At 32.9% G+C, this 19,674-nt stretch overlaps 2 protein-coding genes across 2 annotated transcripts; one reads left to right on the top strand and one right to left on the bottom strand.

Annotated features, from left to right (window-relative positions):
* Positions 1-6,090: 6,090 nt before the first annotated feature.
* On the bottom strand, positions 6,091-11,965 carry LOC106639371 (uncharacterized). Its single transcript, XM_014352940.2, has 7 exons — positions 11,729-11,965; positions 11,630-11,653; positions 10,287-10,310; positions 7,726-7,752; positions 7,142-7,165; positions 6,243-6,269; positions 6,091-6,147 (listed from the first exon to the last, which is right to left on the bottom strand). Exons 1-7 carry the CDS (start codon positions 11,867-11,869, stop codon positions 6,091-6,093), a joined length of 324 nt encoding a protein of 107 aa, XP_014208426.2. The 5' UTR covers positions 11,870-11,965.
* Positions 11,966-17,628: 5,663 nt separating this feature from the next.
* On the top strand, positions 17,629-19,103 carry LOC106639372 (uncharacterized). Its single transcript, XM_014352941.2, has 3 exons — positions 17,629-18,011; positions 18,729-18,856; positions 18,933-19,103. Exons 1-3 carry the CDS (start codon positions 17,888-17,890, stop codon positions 19,101-19,103), a joined length of 423 nt encoding a protein of 140 aa, XP_014208427.2. The 5' UTR covers positions 17,629-17,887.
* Positions 19,104-19,674: the final 571 nt, after the last annotated feature.

The following is a 19,674-nucleotide window of genomic DNA, read 5'->3' on the forward strand; positions in this document are numbered from 1 at the left end:
CTTCCCACTTCTCTTATTTCTCACAAGTCAGCTTACACTTTTAACCCAAAAGAAAGTATCTATTGTCTGACGTAATCACTTTAACGTCATAAGTACGTATCGTGGGTATGGAAACCTACACAAGTTCGAGATGTAAATCTGTACACCTTCGATCGCGACGTATCACCAGAAGATCTGAAGCGCACGTCTGGAGGAAAAAAAGATTCCACTTTTAACCCAAAAAAACTATCTATTGTCTGACGTAATCACTTTAACGTTATAAGTACGTATCGTGGGTATGGAAACCTATACAAGTTCGAGATGTAAATCTGTACACCTTCGATCGCGACGTATCACCAGAAGATCTGAAGCGCACGTCTGGAGGAAAAAAAGATTCCACTTTTAACCCAAAAAAACTATCTATTGTCTGACGTAATCACTTTAACGTTATAAGTACGTATCGTGGGTATGGAAACCTATACAAGTTCGAGATGTAAATCTGTACACCTTCGATCGCGACGTATCACCAGAAGATCTGAAGCGCACGTCTGGAGGAAAAAAAGATTCCACTTTTAACCCAAAAAAACTATCTATTGTCTGACGTAATCACTTTAACGTTATAAGTACGTATCGTGGGTATGGAAACCTATACAAGTTCGAGATGTAAATCTGTACACCTTCGATCGCGACGTATCACCAGAAGATCTGAAGCGCACGTCTGGAGGAAAAAAAGATTCCACTTTTAACCCAAAAAAACTATCTATTGTCTGACGTAATCACTTTAACGTTATAAGTACGTATCGTGGGTATGGAAACCTATACAAGTTCGAGATGTAAATCTGTACACCTTCAATCGCGACGTATCACCAGAAGATCTGAAGCGCACGTCTGGAGGAAAAAAAGATTCCACTTTTAACCCAAAACAAACTATCTATTGTCTGACGTAATCACTTTAACGTTATAAGTACGTATCGTGGGTATGGAAACCTATACAAGTTCGAGATGTAAATCTGTACACCTTCGATCGCGACGTATCACCAGAAGATCTGAAGCGCACGTCTGGAGGAAAAAAAGATTCCACTTTTAACCCAAAAAAACTATCTATTGTCTGACGTAATCACTTTAACGTTATAAGTACGTATCGTGGGTATGGAAACCTATACAAGTTCGAGATGTAAATCTGTACACCTTCGATCGCGACGTATCACCAGAAGATCTGAAGCGCACGTCTGGAGGAAAAAAAGATTCCACTTTTAACCCAAAAAAACTATCTATTGTCTGACGTAATCACTTTAACGTTATAAGTACGTATCGTGGGTATGGAAACCTATACAAGTTCGAGATGTAAATCTGTACACCTTCGATCGCGACGTATCACCAGAAGATCTGAAGCGCACGTCTGGAGGAAAAAAAGATTCCACTTTTAACCCAAAAAAACTATCTATTGTCTGACGTAATCACTTTAACGTTATAAGTACGTATCGTGGGTATGGAAACCTATACAAGTTCGAAATGTAAATCTGTACACCTTCGATCGCGACGTATCACCAGAAGATCTGAAGCGCACGTCTGGAGGAAAAAAAGATTTCACTTTTAACCCAAAAAAACTATCTATTGTCTGACGTAATCACTTTAACGTTATAAGTACGTATCGTGGGTATGGAAACCTATACAAGTTCGAGATGTAAATCTGTACACCTTCGATCGCGACGTATCACCAGAAGATCTGAAGCGCACGTCTGGAGGAAAAAAAGATTCCACTTTTAACCCAAAACAAACTATCTATTGTCTGACGTAATCACTTTAACGTCATAAGTACGTATCGTGGGTATGGAAACCTATACAAGTTCGAAATGTAAATCTGTACACCTTCGATCGCGACGTATCACCAGAAGATCTGAAGCGCACGTCTGGAGGAAAAAAAGATTCCACTTTTAACCCAAAAAAACTATCTATTGTCTGACGTAATCACTTTAACGTTATAAGTACGTATCGTGGGTATGGAAACCTATACAAGTTCGAAATGTAAATCTGTACACCTTCGATCGCGACGTATCACCAGAAGATCTGAAGCGCACGTCTGGAGGAAAAAAAGATTATAGGCAGACTAGGCCAAAGTACACGTACCATAAAAGCTCGGGAAAAGAGCAGTGAATCGTGACGGATTACGACTAAGGGAGCAAACCGGCGAGAGGACGCGGCGTATAAGCGCGTAAGTCTCCGCGGGGAATCGGCTCTCTACTCTATACGTTTGGACTCACGTATACATGTATGCACTCGTATCGTATAAAATCATGCGAGTGCGTACAGGAGTAACCTGCTGTTGATCCTCTCCTGTATCCCCAATCCCTTTGAAGGGGAAAAAAAAGAAAAAAGGTGGACTAGGGAAATAAACACGCTTGTTGCTTTGTTACGTTTATACCCCAAGTACATGTAATATGATGCGGGATATGATATGCGTCCAACATATGCGACGCTTTACGCGAGGGGGCACGTTGTAGCAGAGAGTAGGTACATCATGAAGCTGCAGACGGGAAAAAGGGGTGAAGGGGTGTCAAACGCATATTGTATGCGAGCTTGGCTTCAATTAGCGAGATTTGATTATTTTTAATGACCAACGGTGTTTTTTGCAATGTTTTCTACACTTTTTTTCAAAAGAAGAGTTTCTTGACTCTAACAAATTAATTCTGATTAACTGGGACGTACAGTATCAATTTATCCCGAAAAGCATTTGTAAAAAAATGGGCCAACAATCGACTAAAGGAATTACCATTCATTTATCAGTACATGTATGCGCATACATTGTCAACACTACTATTCTTCAAGTTTTAGTATTTCTAACTTCGTAATTTAGTTCTTATAAACTTGTTACTATATACTATGAGTGGAACAAAATATATTATTCATAGTAATATTTTTAATAAATTATATTTAAATTTTGTGAGAAGAAGCATCATTAATAAAACTACTTGTTTTATGAGACGATATTCTTGATGCACTTCAGGAAAGGAGTAACATTTAAATGGTTGAAAGTTTGTAGTTATAACTAAATAACACGTAAATCAACTATGAACACGAAAATTTTGTTTTCTCTCAAATTTTTTATACCTGTTTTAAATGGGGTTACTTTTAAAGTTAATTTAGATTGCATTTCTCAATCTCGTTTCGATTGTAAATAAAATATCAGGACTGACACTACAAAATAAAGAAAAAAAAACTTTTTCTACTTCATTTGAGATACTTTGAGTTAATTGTCTCTTCAATGGGTATTTGAGTTAGCCGTTTCTTTTACCAAACCGTAAAAATAAATTTTTTCTTTTATCATGTTTAAAAATTATGTCAACGATGAACGAAAACTTCAACATTTTCTTCGTAAAAAACATCGATCGATAGGAACTTAAATCGACATTTCGTATTCCTTGCCTACCCCAAATAAAAAAAAAATAAAAAATGATAATAAATGCTCATGCACGCTATTCGTTGTAAAATCCATCACACAAAAGAGAGCGATGGCACAACCAACGTGGCCCGCCGAGGAAGACACTGTATACAGTGATGCACTTTTAAGGGTTGGCTAACAAGAAGGGCGGGTTAGCTCTAAGTGCCACCAAAGTGCTGTAAGCCTTTCACACGTGCGCGTGTACCCATACGGTGTGCTAATTGATATTGTGCCTTAAGTAGACCGCGTCCCAAAAAAATTTCTGTACAACATAATTGAACCATAGGTAGATTTTTTTCATGCGAAACTGTACAAGTAAACATTATTTATTGAGCACTACTTTTTTTCAGAAAATCCGCGTACCACCGAACAAGACCATCAACAACAAACTTCGCCACAAAAAAAAAGTTCGAGAAGTGCACCTAATAGTGAGAACTAAAAAAATAATCTTTGGCGGGGGGGGGAACATGTGCGAAAAAACTTTGTCTCATGAGTAAACATGAAGAAAAAAAAAAAAAACACTCTCGGCGTACCGAAAAATAAATGAGAGGAACGATCAGAAAAGCAATAAACTATCGTGTAGCGCGACTCGCTTATTTTGGTACACCGCAGCGTTTATTCTGCGAACTTGTGAACAATTCATGGACGCAGTTGGAGCACGATAAAATAATCAGAAACGCGTTGTCGTACTTTTACATGTGTAAGACAGAGCATACGCGTGCTCGTGGTAACGTCGCGTCACCCTAATCCGAGTATTTTGTTTATTGCAGTAAGGTGCATGAGAAAGATGTACCTACTTACAAGTGGACGGGCATTAATGCCCCAAGAGGTACCAGGGAAATGGCTGGTCCAAGCAGTCTTTATTAATTATTTACGTTACAAGTGCAGAAAAAAAGATTTCCCGCACGAATTGCAGATGCCGCGCACAAGTGCAGGAAATCGTCCACACAAGTTACGTACAAGATTTTTCGTAATGTGTGCGAGAAAAATTCATATAAATTTTGAAATAAGTAATTAAAAAATAACTTTGAAGCTCATACACTTTGCATTATTTATTTATACGAGCTGGACACGATAAAGATTAATATAATGAGTTTTTCTATTATTGAAAGATAGTTGAACTTAAAGTAAAAAATAAATAATTCGCAAGATAGGTTGTGCGAGGTCTAGGGATCGGCAGCCCCTGGTGGGCGACCAGGGGGCAAACCCTCGGCGGGGGTCCCGGTGAAGCCCTTCCTTGCTCCAAAAAATCAAATGATCGTTCTTTTAAAAAAAATTTTGCAACCATTTTCTAAACAAAAAAAATAAGCTTTATGGAATGAGGGTATCATTATAAAAAAAAATTACCACCAGAGGGCCACATTATGCTGGGCTCTGTCTTTGTAAGAACCAAACCGACTCTATTATTAATTTATTGGCTGTTCAGTGCTACAATTAAAGTAATCGTTCTTCCAAAAAAAACCTTTTTATTTTTTTAAAACTATATAAATAAACCTAATTTTATTAAAATTTTATTTGAAAAATCTTTCTTAAAATTAAATGGAATGTAATTTACTACAGCTTCAAAAATTTATAAAGAGTGTATGTGCAAATTATTTGTACTGAATTTCACAATATTCCATGTGTATTAAGGATTTATTAGTTACATTTCAAATAACGTATAATACTTTGTCAACTTTTTAAAAGTGTTTGTAAAAATATTTTCAGGAGTGTGGAAAAAGATTTTCCGCACACTACTAAATATTTTCCATACACTAGAAAAAATATTCCACCCATTGGAAAATAAAAAGTTTTTGCCGCATATCGGAATTAGTAGTTTTCCTACGAGTTTGAAAAGTCTTCGTTTGCGAACCGAGAGGTTTGTCGCCCGAGCCGAAGGCGAAGTCCGTAACGAGATTCGTAAAGGAGACTTTTCGAACGAGTATCGGAAAACTGCTTTTTTGCCCGAGGAAGTACCAGCCTCCCAAAACCACCTGAGGGCGGAAAAATATTTTTTCGGCTCGGGCCGCAAACCTCTCGGTTCGCAAACAAAGACTTTTCAAACTCGTAGGAAAACTACTATTTCCACACTCTTTTTTCGTGATCAGTGTGGGTAATTTAGTTTGCCACACTAAAGATAATGTGGAAAACACCTATTTTTTGCACACTGTTACGAAATAGTTATTTACGTAACAAGTGCGGAAAAGACTTGTGGCCGGTGACGGGAACGAGTGCCAGTTGAGCACACGAGTGCGTAGCACAACTCCGGCCACTCGTGCGAGTCAATCACACGAGTGCGGGAAATATTCTTAATATAATATTAAGATTTTATCAATTTAGATAATATAAAATTTTTTTCGCAATAAGTGTGAGGAAAATAATTAATGTGCTATGTGTACGATTTTACGTATCACTTGTGAATCGAAATAATTATGCATACAGTAATTTTATGCAGATAAGTGATTAGGTACCTTTATTACTACAATTACTACATGCGTGCCAAATTAATACAATAATTATATCAACATCTTGATTTGTGAGAGGGTTGCATACACCAAAACATTGTTGTCTTCGAATTTCTCTTCCCTTCATTTAGACCTCTCACGGTCTATAAAATAAAATTCGTACAAGTGTTACATTACTTAATGTTTACCTCACAAGTTACAGTTAATATAAAAACAATGTGCTGATTCTTACATTATTCGACCTTCCATTAGTGCACGAACTCTTTCCATGTCATCTATGCACGTCTGTTGGAAATCAAGTAAAAAATCAAGTTTTAAAAATGCTGAGTAAAAATAATTTTTCATTTAGTTCTGCATTGAATAAATATTGAAGTTCTTACCGATACCAGACTGTCGTCTTCTTCATACTATGAAAAAAAGACATACAAGAAACAAGATCAGTTTGGCAAGTAGATTTTAAGGGTAGTGAAGATGTATGTACGGTGGAACTTGAACGCACATTTGAAACAGGGACTGATCAATACGGGAGACTTGGTACGGTTGTGCCAAAAGACAGTTATGACAGTGGTCATATTAGCGAAACTTATATGTGTATATTAAGAAATAATGGAGGGGACAGGGACAACAAGGTAAGAAAAAAGTAGTATGCTCGTCTGAATGTATGTCACTAACTTTGGTAAACCATACCGCGACATTAACGTTAGCGTAAGCTTATTGTATATTACTTTGGAACAGTGAAGAGTAAAAATTTTTTTACATTTCTTTTCATGATTGTGGCCACATATGCGTAGGTACAACAATGAGTATTTTTTCTGTGTAAATCTTGCTGAATAATATTGAAAAATCATTAACATTTGTTGTACATCTGTTTTCAATGTACAAAAAAGAAGTGGTAATGTTGGTTTTTCTATCAGGAATGTTAAAAACGAATTTGCAAACAGCTTTCGTTAAAAAAGTGACTCAGACCATGGACTATTGAAAATTGTTCGTCCTAAAGTATGCACTACAACTTTTTCGTGTTTTTTTGCCGTCGTCTTAGTGTTAGCGAGTCAATCCCAACTCAATTTTCTGGGGTAAACCGAGCAAACGCTTAGTACAACAGTACAACTACATTTAACAAGGTGCCTCATAAGTACACAAGCACCCCTCCCCCAAGAAAAAATTTCAAAATTTCCTTCAATTCTATTTGCTATTTATTTGGCATTTGGGTACCTCATGGACGCCGATTTGCCGTGGGACTTATGCGTTGTTTTGTAAAATAATTAATAAAAATGCTTACCGTGTCATTGTAAGTTAGTACCATCTGTAAAGAATAAATAAACATTTGTCAATAATTAATTATAGGGATACTGTACAAACCATAAACCATATTAATACTTGAATATAATGTACAATCGTTTCGACTTTACTCAAATAGTATATTACTATGCAAAAATACGAATTTTAACACTTGATAATATGGTTTTTTAGTCAAAACGTGAAAATTATTATTTTTTTTTTTTTACTTTTTCTGATCAAAAAAAGTTGTAATTTTTTGGGCCCCGCTAGAACTGCTCTAGAACTATTTTTCCTACAGTGGGTTCTTATCATGAGTAGCGTTTTTAACTGTGAGAAAAAATAAGATCGTCACGGATTCCAAGACAATCGTCGTGAAATCCAAGAATAGGTATACTTAGTCAAGAATGAAAAAAAATGGTAGTTTTCGTCGGATAAGTGCCCAGTAGCCACGGTGCGATGGCGCTTATGTGGCGAAAACGCCCGAGGTAGGAAAATTATAGTTTCATTAAAAATGCACTCAATACTCCATAACCCATCAAAGTTAATGCGACGCTTTGTAAAGTAATTATTAAAAGTAATTCTTACCTGTCTCCATAAGTTATCCATCCAATTCTGTAAAGAATTACGAAATTTTAACAATAATTGTAGAGATGAAATGCATATGTTACGTGGGTTTCTCGGTGCGGGAATAAATAAAAGCGCGGCTTGTAGTTAACTTATACTTTACCAGAAATCATACCAACATTTAACTATAATGCAAATAAAATTATTCTGACTCTACTCAAAAAGAATATGATTGAAAAAAAAAAAAAAAAAAAAAAATCACCTTGGCTGAATCACATGATGTTTTGATCGAAATGTGAATGCATGCAGTCATACAAGGTATTTAAAAGTTATTAAAACAGACGTTTTACGTGACACAAAACCAAAAATCGCCAAATAGTTTATACAAAATTTGTAGGTTTGGGACCGAAATAGTCGATATGAAGTGGATATAAAAAGAGGTTCCCATTTGAATAACAAAGTTCGCCGTCACTTGACTGTCAAATAATATTTCGAGGTTACAAAGAAGATCTTTGCTGGATATCTGGTCCAAAATCTAGAACTTTTGTATCAGTTTTTTTTTTTTTTTTGTTATTTATCTCTGTTTTGAGAAAATCGGTTATCTCAATTCTTAAAGATCTTGCATATTGACGTAAAATTTAATTAATTATATATAAAAGCTAGAAAATATTTTTACTACTTGACAAAAATCAAATTACTGATTCACCAAAGTTCATTTAGATGGGATTATCCTTTTTATTATAATACCTCTTATTTATTATAAGCCATCAATGACCGTATTTCTTAATAAAAAATATTAATTATTATTGGCAACACTGAATAAACACCATTGAGTTTGTGAGAAAATTACTAAGAATTAAAAATTGAGAGTCATATATACCTATCACAGAACAATTCTATATGTACGTAACTAGTATATGTTTTTGTATGATTGTGCAGTGGTACATATACTAATCTTTGATACATGCGAGCATGAGCGTAAGCGTGTGAATACACGTAAAAGAAGCAATATAGTTGCTGCAACTAGTCCAGAACCGATAAGACAATAATGAGGGCTATTCTGCCGCTAGGGGCGCTCGCCATCACATGAGATACTCAATACGCCTTAGTATATCTATATTTTATGTGAGTGCGTGCGCATCGTAATATACAGATATACGAAATACACGCCAGCACCTCATGTGATGGCGAGCGCCCCCAGCGGCAGAATAGCCTCCATTGGGAAAACGTAAGAATTTTGATAATTTAATTTTTTAAAGACATCTTTTTCAAAATGTGCTAAATGTACAACATTTTGACCGTCAGAAATATAATCAACGATAATACACGGACGATCTGAGACTTTCTTTACTTTTTCGGCCTAGGTGCTAATCATAAAGTTATTTTTTGGGATTCGATAATTCGGAAGTATTAAAATAGGAAAGAAGCGCACTTGTATTAATCCCGTGCAAGTGGACACCAGCATTTACTTGTGACTTGATGGTAAGATATGATTAAGACAATATCCACAAATACTTATCTATACAATTATGTGTAAATAGTGTGCGGAAGAGTGGGGCAAGCAAGAAAGCGAGGCTAATGCAGGCTATATTCAGGTAAACAATGTATCACAAGATCACAAAAAAATTTATCCAACGGTTGTTGCGATCAGACCTTAGGCTAAAGTTCTCAGCTGATTTTTGCCTACTTACGAGATATTATCGATTTTTTGTAATCTTGCGATACATCGTTTACCTGAATAGAGCTCCATCTGAAATGACAGTGAGCTGTGTGCTGTGGAGGTCATTCGTTATAAAATTCATATTCAAGTCGAACCCAATTATGGGCCCAATAATCGATTTTCAATTGAATCGTTTAAATTTATATTCGACAAAATCGGTGATAGATCTATGTCTAACGGGTTGGTCTAAAAAATAAACTTTTCAAAAAAGTTGAGAAAAATATTTTGTTAAGTATGAAAAAATATTTTATGAAAATTCTATAGCTATCAAGTAATCTTTGAAATTTTTGTAATAAAACCATTGACTAGTATGGCTCAATAACATGTTTTGATGAAATCTCATTATTTAAAATACAATATTTTCCACTTAAATTTAAGGTCAGTTTTTTGTTTGATTACTTATATTTAAATTAAAGTGTAAATAATTAAATTGTTAACCATCAATGCCAATTTTAGTTTTTTTATGTTTAAACTGTATATTTGCATAAAAAAAAGTATATTAGCATTTTATTGAAACTCGTGAAGTGAATAATTCCGATTCAAGGGGTGTTTGGATCGATTCCTCAATGGGTCCATAAATCTTAGATCGAAATCCCTACGCTACATAGCTCGAGCCGACGATTTGATGAGGGGCCCTATCGCGATATGCAACATGTCGACAATTCGACGTAGTGAGAGGTGAAGCTAAAAGGAAAGGTACTTACACCATCTATTTTGTGTATTAGATATTATGTCCTATGGATTTAAATGAAGAGTGAATTATTAGTTAATAATAATAATACATTTATACTACAACAACACTATGTATATATTTCGTTCCAGTTCATGCAATGTTTTATTAAGTTATAAAATGTATGCTTACCATGAGTTGTCTTTCATCCATAGTCTAAAATTAAGTATATAAAATATTAGTCTTTTATATTGAAGAGCGTATGCTAATATTTTTATAAATCAATCTGAATAAGCCTTGTTTTATAAATAATAAGTAAAAATTCATCTTTAGCATTTTCTTATATTTTAGCCAACTCAAATATGCAACTTCACCAGGGAAAAATTTTCCAATTCAAATTTAAGTAATTTTAATTTGAAAATCAAAGTGCCGGCAGATTATCTTTAGTGATAATTAAATATGTTGCGAGTGGCTGCATTAACAAAAATTTCAGCTATCATATTCAACTTCAAACTGTAGTTACTTCAATTTTGAAAATAACAATTTAAAATCGGATAAAAATTCTCAATGGAAACAAATGTCAAGAAAACGAGAATGGCATATTCCTTCTTAACCTAACGTGAATTTCGGAAAATTGATCGTGCGAAAAATTTAAATCCAAAAATGACCAATCATGTAGTATACTACTTACACGTTACAAAACAATGTTCGGCATTACATCTTTTAATTTTCATTTGATTTTCCGTGAATATTTTTCATTTTATTTTTTTCATAAATGCAATGGTTTCGCAATCGTAATTAATTTTCCTTGGTGAAAAAATAAAAATAATTATTTCCCTCGATGAGTAGGAGCAAACCAAGAATAAAAGAAAATGTATTTTTACGTGATTGATACAATCAGACCCAAACTACTTTCGATACGCGGTAAACGTTTGGTACGATAGAAGTATTATAGCCTTATTAATCTCAAATCAATACTTAAGGATAAAATTAATTTAAAAATCCTGTCTTAAAAAGGAGAATAATTTCGAATGAAGCATTTTGTTCGTAATCTGATTAGTTCAAGCTGAGGTAACTTGGTTCTAATTTAAATGACATTAGTTAATTTGTAATTAAACAATTTATTTATAAAGTATTTCAACACAATTATTCTTTGTTTTTAGTAAAGTATTTAAAAAATTGAAATTCCATTGAATTATTCTTGGTTTATATATAAAAGCAGAATGTAAAATATAAATACTGGTTATAATGCTACAATCTATATAAAAGTAAAGTACGTTACACGGTATAGTTTCAGAAAGATTAAAATAGACTTACTATTCGAAGTGCAAAAAATTAAATGATGGATCAGTTAATACTGTTTGTAAATTGAAAAATAACTAGGTGTTTATTGAAATGTGTATCATTAGAAAACATTTTGAATGAGTTCGCGAACTATAGCTACAGCCATGAGGTAATGATATTACTGGAGCCACAAAAAAACGATAAACGCGATATACCTACAATTAAAATATAATCTTTATGGTAATTCTTACCTGCTCATCATCCGAAAATGGTATCTGTAAATAATTTAGAATGATTAGTCAATGATAATATTATCATGGGATAGAAATACAAACTTAACAAAGTATTACAAGCAAGCTTTCTCTGCAAGAGTTGAGCATGTTATTTAGCTGCACGAATCCAAATTCATCTGTGCGTTCTATGCCCGCACCATGCGTCCAGAACATGTTAATAGAAATAGCTGATAACAAAATTACGTAGTAGATCTTCATTTTTCCGTCAAAATCAGATAATCCTATGCACGAAGTTCTATAATTCAAATTCGTAACTTATTGAAAAATATTATGAAATCAACCACTTGATCTGACCGGTCGAGCCAGTATATTCTCTCTGTGTTTCAGACGAACGACTTATATACTTATTTGCTCACACTAAAATCGCTGTAAATCAGGAAAACCACTGTAATTTTGTATGAATATAGTGTTGGGATTTAATTTTCATTCAAAATTATACGTTTTCTAATCTGCAATTTTTTATTTTTTGAAAATCTTACCACACGAGATCTTTTGGCGTTAGTCATTTCGAAGACAATATGAATTACCAGGAAATTGAAATCACATTTTTGGTGTGAAATAAAAAAAATTTTTGCGCAAAATAATTATGTGCACGAAACTAATAAGAAAACAACAGTATGACATAATATTCAGTGCATGTATACCTATATTCGTATACTATTCCTTAGTTGTTTATATCTGATAAAAAGTAATTTTCACAATCCCAATGTGACCATATATAGTAAATACAACGATTGGTGTACAAAAATTACGTACGCGATTTTTACCCACACAAAATAAAAAAATAGATGGTTTTTCATTCAGTGGAAAATTGAATAATTTGATATTACGCAACAGCGTTGATTGTCATTAATTATTAGTATTATTTGAAAAATGATTTACTATCATGTATTACACAATCAACTGCTCTTATTAACGTAGTCTCGAGCAAAGGCTTTTGTGACTTACACGTGAACAAACTGATTTTTTTTACTATCAATAAAATTGTAGCTTAATTAAAGATTACTAGTATAAATAAATAAATTTTTATGCTGTCCAATTTTCTGTTGAAATCAAAATCTCTAAAACTCTTGTTCAGAACCACTTAGCAATCAGACTTTTTTTTTTAACTGATAGCTTCTTGTCTCAGCTTTTGATAAGGAAATAGTTTAAAAGCGCTAAATTGTTACGCTATGGGCATTGAAAGTGGAAAAAATTATGAAATGAAATTTCATCAACACATAATTTAGTTGTAAAAAAAATCGTGGTCAGTGGATGCATTCTATGGTAGACCATAAATGAATATAAATATATTGATTGTAAATCGATAAAAATAGAGATTACATCTCTAACGTCACCCTCACATCTGTCACATACACTCACGCACTCATTCCTAGTCCATATTTAACACCTTCAATATATTTGTGTCTAAAATGCTAAGAAAAACCATCCTGTAGTACAGCTTTCTTCAATAGAATAGTATTACATGCCTGTAAATATCCCTTCAGGACATTCATCACATATAGGGTTTTTAAACGGATGTTATTCAAATGTCAATCGTCTATTTTTTGTATGTACCCTTTTTTTACATGTTTAATTTAAAAAAAATCTCAATTTAACATGTAACCTTATGGAAAAATTACAGAAATCTCCCAATTTTTGTTGTATGATAGATTACTCTTTGATTAACCTATTAAATTTTCAAGTAGATCCACAAGTTATTTTATTTATTTTTTTTTTTTTTTAACAAAACAAGCAAGTATGCGTAAAATCGTGTATGTAAGTACCTACACCTACATGAGAAAAACAATTGCCAGCGTTGCTGCATATATTTGTGCTTCTCTCGGCTCTCAACTTTTGCCCTGCTAATTATGTGATGAACGTCTTTAAGTCAAAAAATCACCTCAATCACAAAGGAAAAATTGTGAAAGAAGAAAACGCAATAAAAATCAATAAATTTATTCACAGAGCCTTATATAGGAATGAATCAATAAAGGAAAAAAGATTGAAAATTTTGAAAAGAAATGAAAAAGTTGTATGAATAATTATTTATTTACTGTGAAACTAAAAAATTATTGATGAATTATTGAAAAATTATTAAATACTTAGTAATACACAAAAAAAAGCTGCTACTAAGATATACTATTTTCTAAGTTTTGAAAAAAATTATTCCTCAGAAAAAAAAAACAATCACTTTATTAAATGAATAATGAATATTAATTGATATAATTTTTAATCAATCAAATTAACCATGTTTCAGTGTACCTAGATTGGATGGGACTGGCGTGGGGTGGTGTGGCGAGACGGGTCAGGCTGAGGCAAATGAAAAAAATCCACTTATTTTCTCAAGGTCAGAATTCTAAAATCGTTGAATTGATCTAGCGCGTAACGCGCCTATAGACGTATAACTTCAACAAATTTTTAATAAATCAATTTATAAGATTTTGATTTTTTCAAGAAACCCTGGAGATAACATTATTGAAATCAAACTCTATATATTAAACTGTGCACATTCAAATGTTGAACTTACCTTTTTACTCACTGGATTTACATTGAAATGATCATGCATCGATGGAAAAAAACATATTATTATACATCATTATCGTTTTTCCCTCGTTTGTATGAAAATTAAAATAAATTTTTTTTTGTCCAAGGTTGTCGGTTGACGAAACGTCACTTGAATTAATTTGTCTATGTACACTCTAGGTTAAATTGCAGACCAATAATTGGTGTCTTTTCTGCGGCCTCTAGCTCACCTTGCATATGCACTTAAACCCTTGCATATTTTTCGTGTTCAAGGAAAAAACATTTTTTTTTCTGCGTTTGCATGTATGGACGTACAATTTTTTTTTTTTTTTTTTTCGCTTGAGCGTAATTGCCGAGAAAAATGTGGGTATATTGTAAGTGACGTGGACAATCAAAGGGTAAACGAAAGCGGAGCAAAAATATTGTAGCTCTACAAGCTTGCAACGACGACATTTCCAGAATAATTATAACCATCGAGGGAAGAACTGAGGGGGAAAAAAATCCATCTCAATGTTGCTGATGCCGCTTATGAATACTTGACAGCGCCTGTACACACACGTACTCGGACGCGCTCATGCGAAAGTTGAGGCTCAAACGTGTCATTTCGTATTTGTTTAAATATTTAAGCTCTTCGCTTATTGGATTTATCGTGTGTTATTACTTGTAATTTCATCATTGTGTTCAGGAACATACCGTACAATTATACTACATGATTGATAAAAATTTTGAAACGTACACTCAAGGAAATAGATGCACAGCATACTGTATAAGTATGGCAATTTGGTACTTTTGACAACGGCTTTATTTTAAAATGTTTCAAAACAAACAATAATTAGCCTTTATAATATAATTGTTGAGTTGATACTGAAAACAGTGGATTTTCTTAAATTAAGTTGTAAAATTCTGTACTGACAAACTAGCGTTTTTTAATTTTGAATAAACGAACTGAAGACTTTACGTAGTTGTATGCTTATATATATATATATATATATATATATATATATATATTACAAAAATTCAACGGTTTTTTTTTTATTTTAAAAGAACAAATGTATTTATTACTTTTTTCTAGATAAACTCTTTTTTTATCTGATTTCCTTAAAAAAAAAAAAAAAAAAAAAAAAAAAAAAAGAAATTATAAACCACCTCCCTTCTCCTCCTCTTCCGCCAGTGAACCGGCTTACTTTTTTTTTTCCCTCGTTGAAAAATCGAAAATTCATACGTTTCACGTATTTCCCCGGAGAGGCGTCATCGTCGCCGCCGAGTTCAATTACAAACTGTACAAGCGCGTTTTCTTTGCTCACGCGGGCGCCGGAGACACAGGGCCGATCTTTCAAGCGCAAAATGAGCTTACGCATATTCCCACGGGTGTTCTAGCTGGAGACTTGCAACCCTTTAACTGTACCCAATGTAAGCCATAAAGCTCCCACCTAATTTAAAAATGCATGATTGTGCAGAAAACTTAAATGATCAATTTCGGCTTTATCTCTCTGTTTTATGCTATGGCTGATGCTATGGCTCTCCTTGTAGGGTGAATACTATGAATTTAGTGAAATAAGCGAGAAATAAGTGATGGAGTTAACGATCTTTTTTTTCACATTGTTTTTTTATAATTGTAAATTACTACCTTACATTATATGATTGTGATCTATAAATCCTTTTAATAGAAACACCTACAATTTATGGGCGATAGGGACAGGTCAAACAGTATACTAAAGTGTTCAGAAAATCTGATGAAAAGAATAAGATAATAGTAAACTCAAAAAGGTAAAAAAAAACATTATAAGGATGAACGGATATACAAACAAAAGGACATTAAAATGTTAAGCAAGTATAAATACTTGTGTTTCATTCTGATTTTCGCTAAAAAATGCATTGAAACTGCATGTTAACAAGCTTATGGAAAATATCAGGATTAAAAAGCTTAATCAGAAGGCTGTATTAATTAGCCACAATAGTTTAGGCAAGTCATTATACACTGAAATAAATTTTTTATAAAATTTATAGAGAATTCCAGGACAAAAATTTTTATACTTTTTACTTAACCTTAACAATTTTCATCGTAACGGAACTGTAAAAATATAGGGTGCCTAACTAAATTTCCTCTCTGCTGGTGCTTAACAAAGCCGTTGTAGTCATAAGTACTCGTAAATTTCGTAATGAAATGTTTATCAACAAATCATAGATGCATATTAAAATATTTAATTATTACAGCCATAATTAGTAACGGCAAAATAGATCAAATCATGTGAAAACAACAATCTATAAATGAACAGAACGTTAACTTTCGACGGAAAAACTGTGCTGAGTTTGCAAAATTTTTTTTTTTTTAATACAAATCAATCACTTTGATCAACTGCAATTGTTTTTAAAGCAGTTTAGTGATTAAAGTTTTTTTCTAATTCCATATAACTCATTTAAAATGCTTTTATTTAAATATACTAGGTTTTCATTTCAATAACTTTCTTTACGTATAATTTTTTTTAATACATTTATATTTCACATTTATTCCTATAATATTTGCAAATTCTATCTTTGATCATAGGTTTTAGAAAATTGTTTTTTCAAGTTTTTAAAAAATTTGTGACTAAAGTGATTTGAGGTTTACATTTATATTTAGCAACCAAAAAATCCTCTGGTATCTAATAATTTCATGGATTAAAATAGATAAAGTTTTGATTACATGAAAATGCATTTTATGAATCGTTTGATTCGGAGTATATGATGGAAAATTTATAGAGCGTGAAAACCAATTAATCGATCAATAACTAAGAATGATTTAGTGTCCATTCAATGCTTGAACTATTACAGAGATAACTTGTAGTTTTTAACCTTTTATTTGCTAAGCTTTTGTTTTTGTAGCTTTAATAGGATTAACACCAACAAATGCAGAAATTTAAAAATCAAGTCTTGCTTTTAACGCTATTCCATTGAAAATTCCATGTAAAAAAAAAGGTTGAACATTTTTAAGACGGTATATAAAATGACCACTTGAACATTTTTTTTTTTTTTTTGGTTGTTTGCCGAAAAACTGAAAGCTATTTACTCAATACTATATTTATATTTAAAAATTACATTCTAGCCGATGAAAGAATTTAGTCAATTTATGCAGAAGACACATACTACTTTGTACTTTTTTTTCACACACACAATCAAATTATGTATAAACAAGCGTGGGAAAACAAAACATTTTTCTTTCAACTAATCCTTCAATCTACACGTGTCATTGTTTTGTGCAACTGTTTTCTCGAAAGTCAGAAACACATTACCAATTAGAAAAAATCTTAATCAACAACGCTAAAATAAAATCTAACATATACGCTAGGCAAAAAAAAGAGAGCAAGGGTACGAGTACGCGAAACAAGCGCGCATCTCTCGCTGGAGATTTACGACTCTGGGGCTTATAAGCCTGAGCGATCGATCGGAGCACCCTATCAGCATCGCAGGGATTAATTGAAATCGGCGACGATTCGCGCGACACACCGACTCTTAGCTTTTGTTTTGTATCGGATATACTTGCGATTCGCTAGCATTGTGTGCTGTTAGAACTCACGGACGCTCCAATCGTTTATAGTACAATACACATTTTAATCAAATGGCCTCATTCTAAGAAATAATTAGCATAGTTGCAAACAAATGCTTTTAGTATTTTTGTGCGGCAGTATAATTTCACTGACAGACGAAAAGTCGTTTTTTTTACATTCGTAAACAATGAAATTCAGCCTCGTTTTGGTGTTGATCTCGTCGAGTCCAACGTTATTTACGGAATGTGGTCGTCCAACGAAAGAAGATGTAACAAAGAGTAAAAAAATTATTCAAGCTGTTCCAGAAAATGGTTAGTGTATATCAGCGTTGTTGAATAATATCTGCACTTATTATTTAATTACATAGCAATTACGTCCAGCTATACAAAATTACACATATGTGTGAATGGTTTTATCTGGCACGCTTCATCCGAGTTAATTTTTGTACACAACAAGTGTGTAGAGATCTAATTAAGGTAAGAGTGTGATTCTTTTTGGAAATCACACGAATTAAAAAAAAGACGAGTAATTTTCTATTACGCGTCGCATATGTGTAATTTAACTTGCCTAAACTGTGTAATTTTGCCAATGCCTTGATGACTGAAATTAAACTTGTGATAAAAGAAAATTAATAATAATTTGTAGCTAAAAAATGCTAAGTGTGTCTGTCTGATTTTAATTAAAAATTGCAAGAGTGATTGGAAATGTTTTTTTCTGTATCAATTCAAATTCCTGTATTGATTTTTTTAATAGCTCAAAATTTTTGATTGCAAATTAATTTTCCATCTCAAAAAACTAAACTCTAATTGTGGTTAGCATTATAATAAAATTTTATAGCTTATGTCCACTGTAATTGAAAATTCGTTACTATCAGTAAAATTATAAAAAAAATGGACAAACCACACTCATGCAGACATTGAAATTTTTTTTTAAATCAACATGAGTGTTCTTTTTATAAAATTGTAATAAAAAAAAATATCACTTTACAGTTTATTTATATTTATACAAATATTTATACAAATCAACAGAAAGGACGACCTTCGTAGCTTACGCACTGGGTCAAGGCTACATGCAAGAAGTAGGCCCGCTCTTCTTCGAAAAGTATCCGTTTCCCGTTTTACTGAGAATACCCAAGAAGTTGGAGAAAAAATTTCAGGTGAGCCCTTGATCCATCGCTCGTTTGGTAAGTAATGCACAACATTTGCAATAAATTCTCGTGGTAAACGTTGCAGGCGCTGGAAAGACCCAAGAACTTTGACAGAAATCTTTACCAATTTGTGGCGAAGACCTATAAACTCAACTCGCGTCAAATGGTGAAGCTGACGCTTCGTAAGAAACTCTGCTTTTCTCGTGGCAAGTGCGTCGACCTCGAAAATATTGGCAATCTTTGTTGTCCATTTTGATTAGTTTATTTACATTTTTTTAAAGATAAAAATATGTATCATAATAGAAAAAATTGTAGTAGAAAATAAAAGTTTTGTAATTTATTCCCGAAAACCTTGGTTATTTATTTCTTAGACCAGAATGACAAGGTTTATTCATTGATTTACGAGAGTCACCCAAGATGATACAAAAGAAAATAAGAAAGGCGGAAGTATACATTTTATGCACATTGGGGGTGAAATAATATCCTAAATAACATCCAAGTAAAAACATTGGATGATATTTGAAAAAATAAAATTGTAATTTACTATAATTTAACATTTGGATTATGTAACAAGTTAACTCGTAGTATAGGATTAGTGGTATCGAAACACATGAAATCCGGAAAGCTTTTCAAAATTACGTAAGGCAGGACATGATCTTGGTGCAGTTGTAAAAAAGGGTATGGTGAAAAACTTTTGTCAGAAAGTCTTAAAGGAGCGTAAAGAAATTTAATGATACAGGTAACCAATAAACACAGCACGAACCAAAATATTTTTGGAAACTATATAGTTTTATTATTTCCTGCAAATGGTGCTTTTGTGAGCTGGT

The sequence above is a fragment of the Copidosoma floridanum genome, unplaced genomic scaffold (genome assembly GCF_036245765.1).
Source record: "Copidosoma floridanum isolate Cflo_tuat_1 unplaced genomic scaffold, Cflo_Japanese_pri ptg000032l, whole genome shotgun sequence".
NCBI classification, from domain to species: domain Eukaryota; kingdom Metazoa; phylum Arthropoda; class Insecta; order Hymenoptera; family Encyrtidae; genus Copidosoma; species Copidosoma floridanum.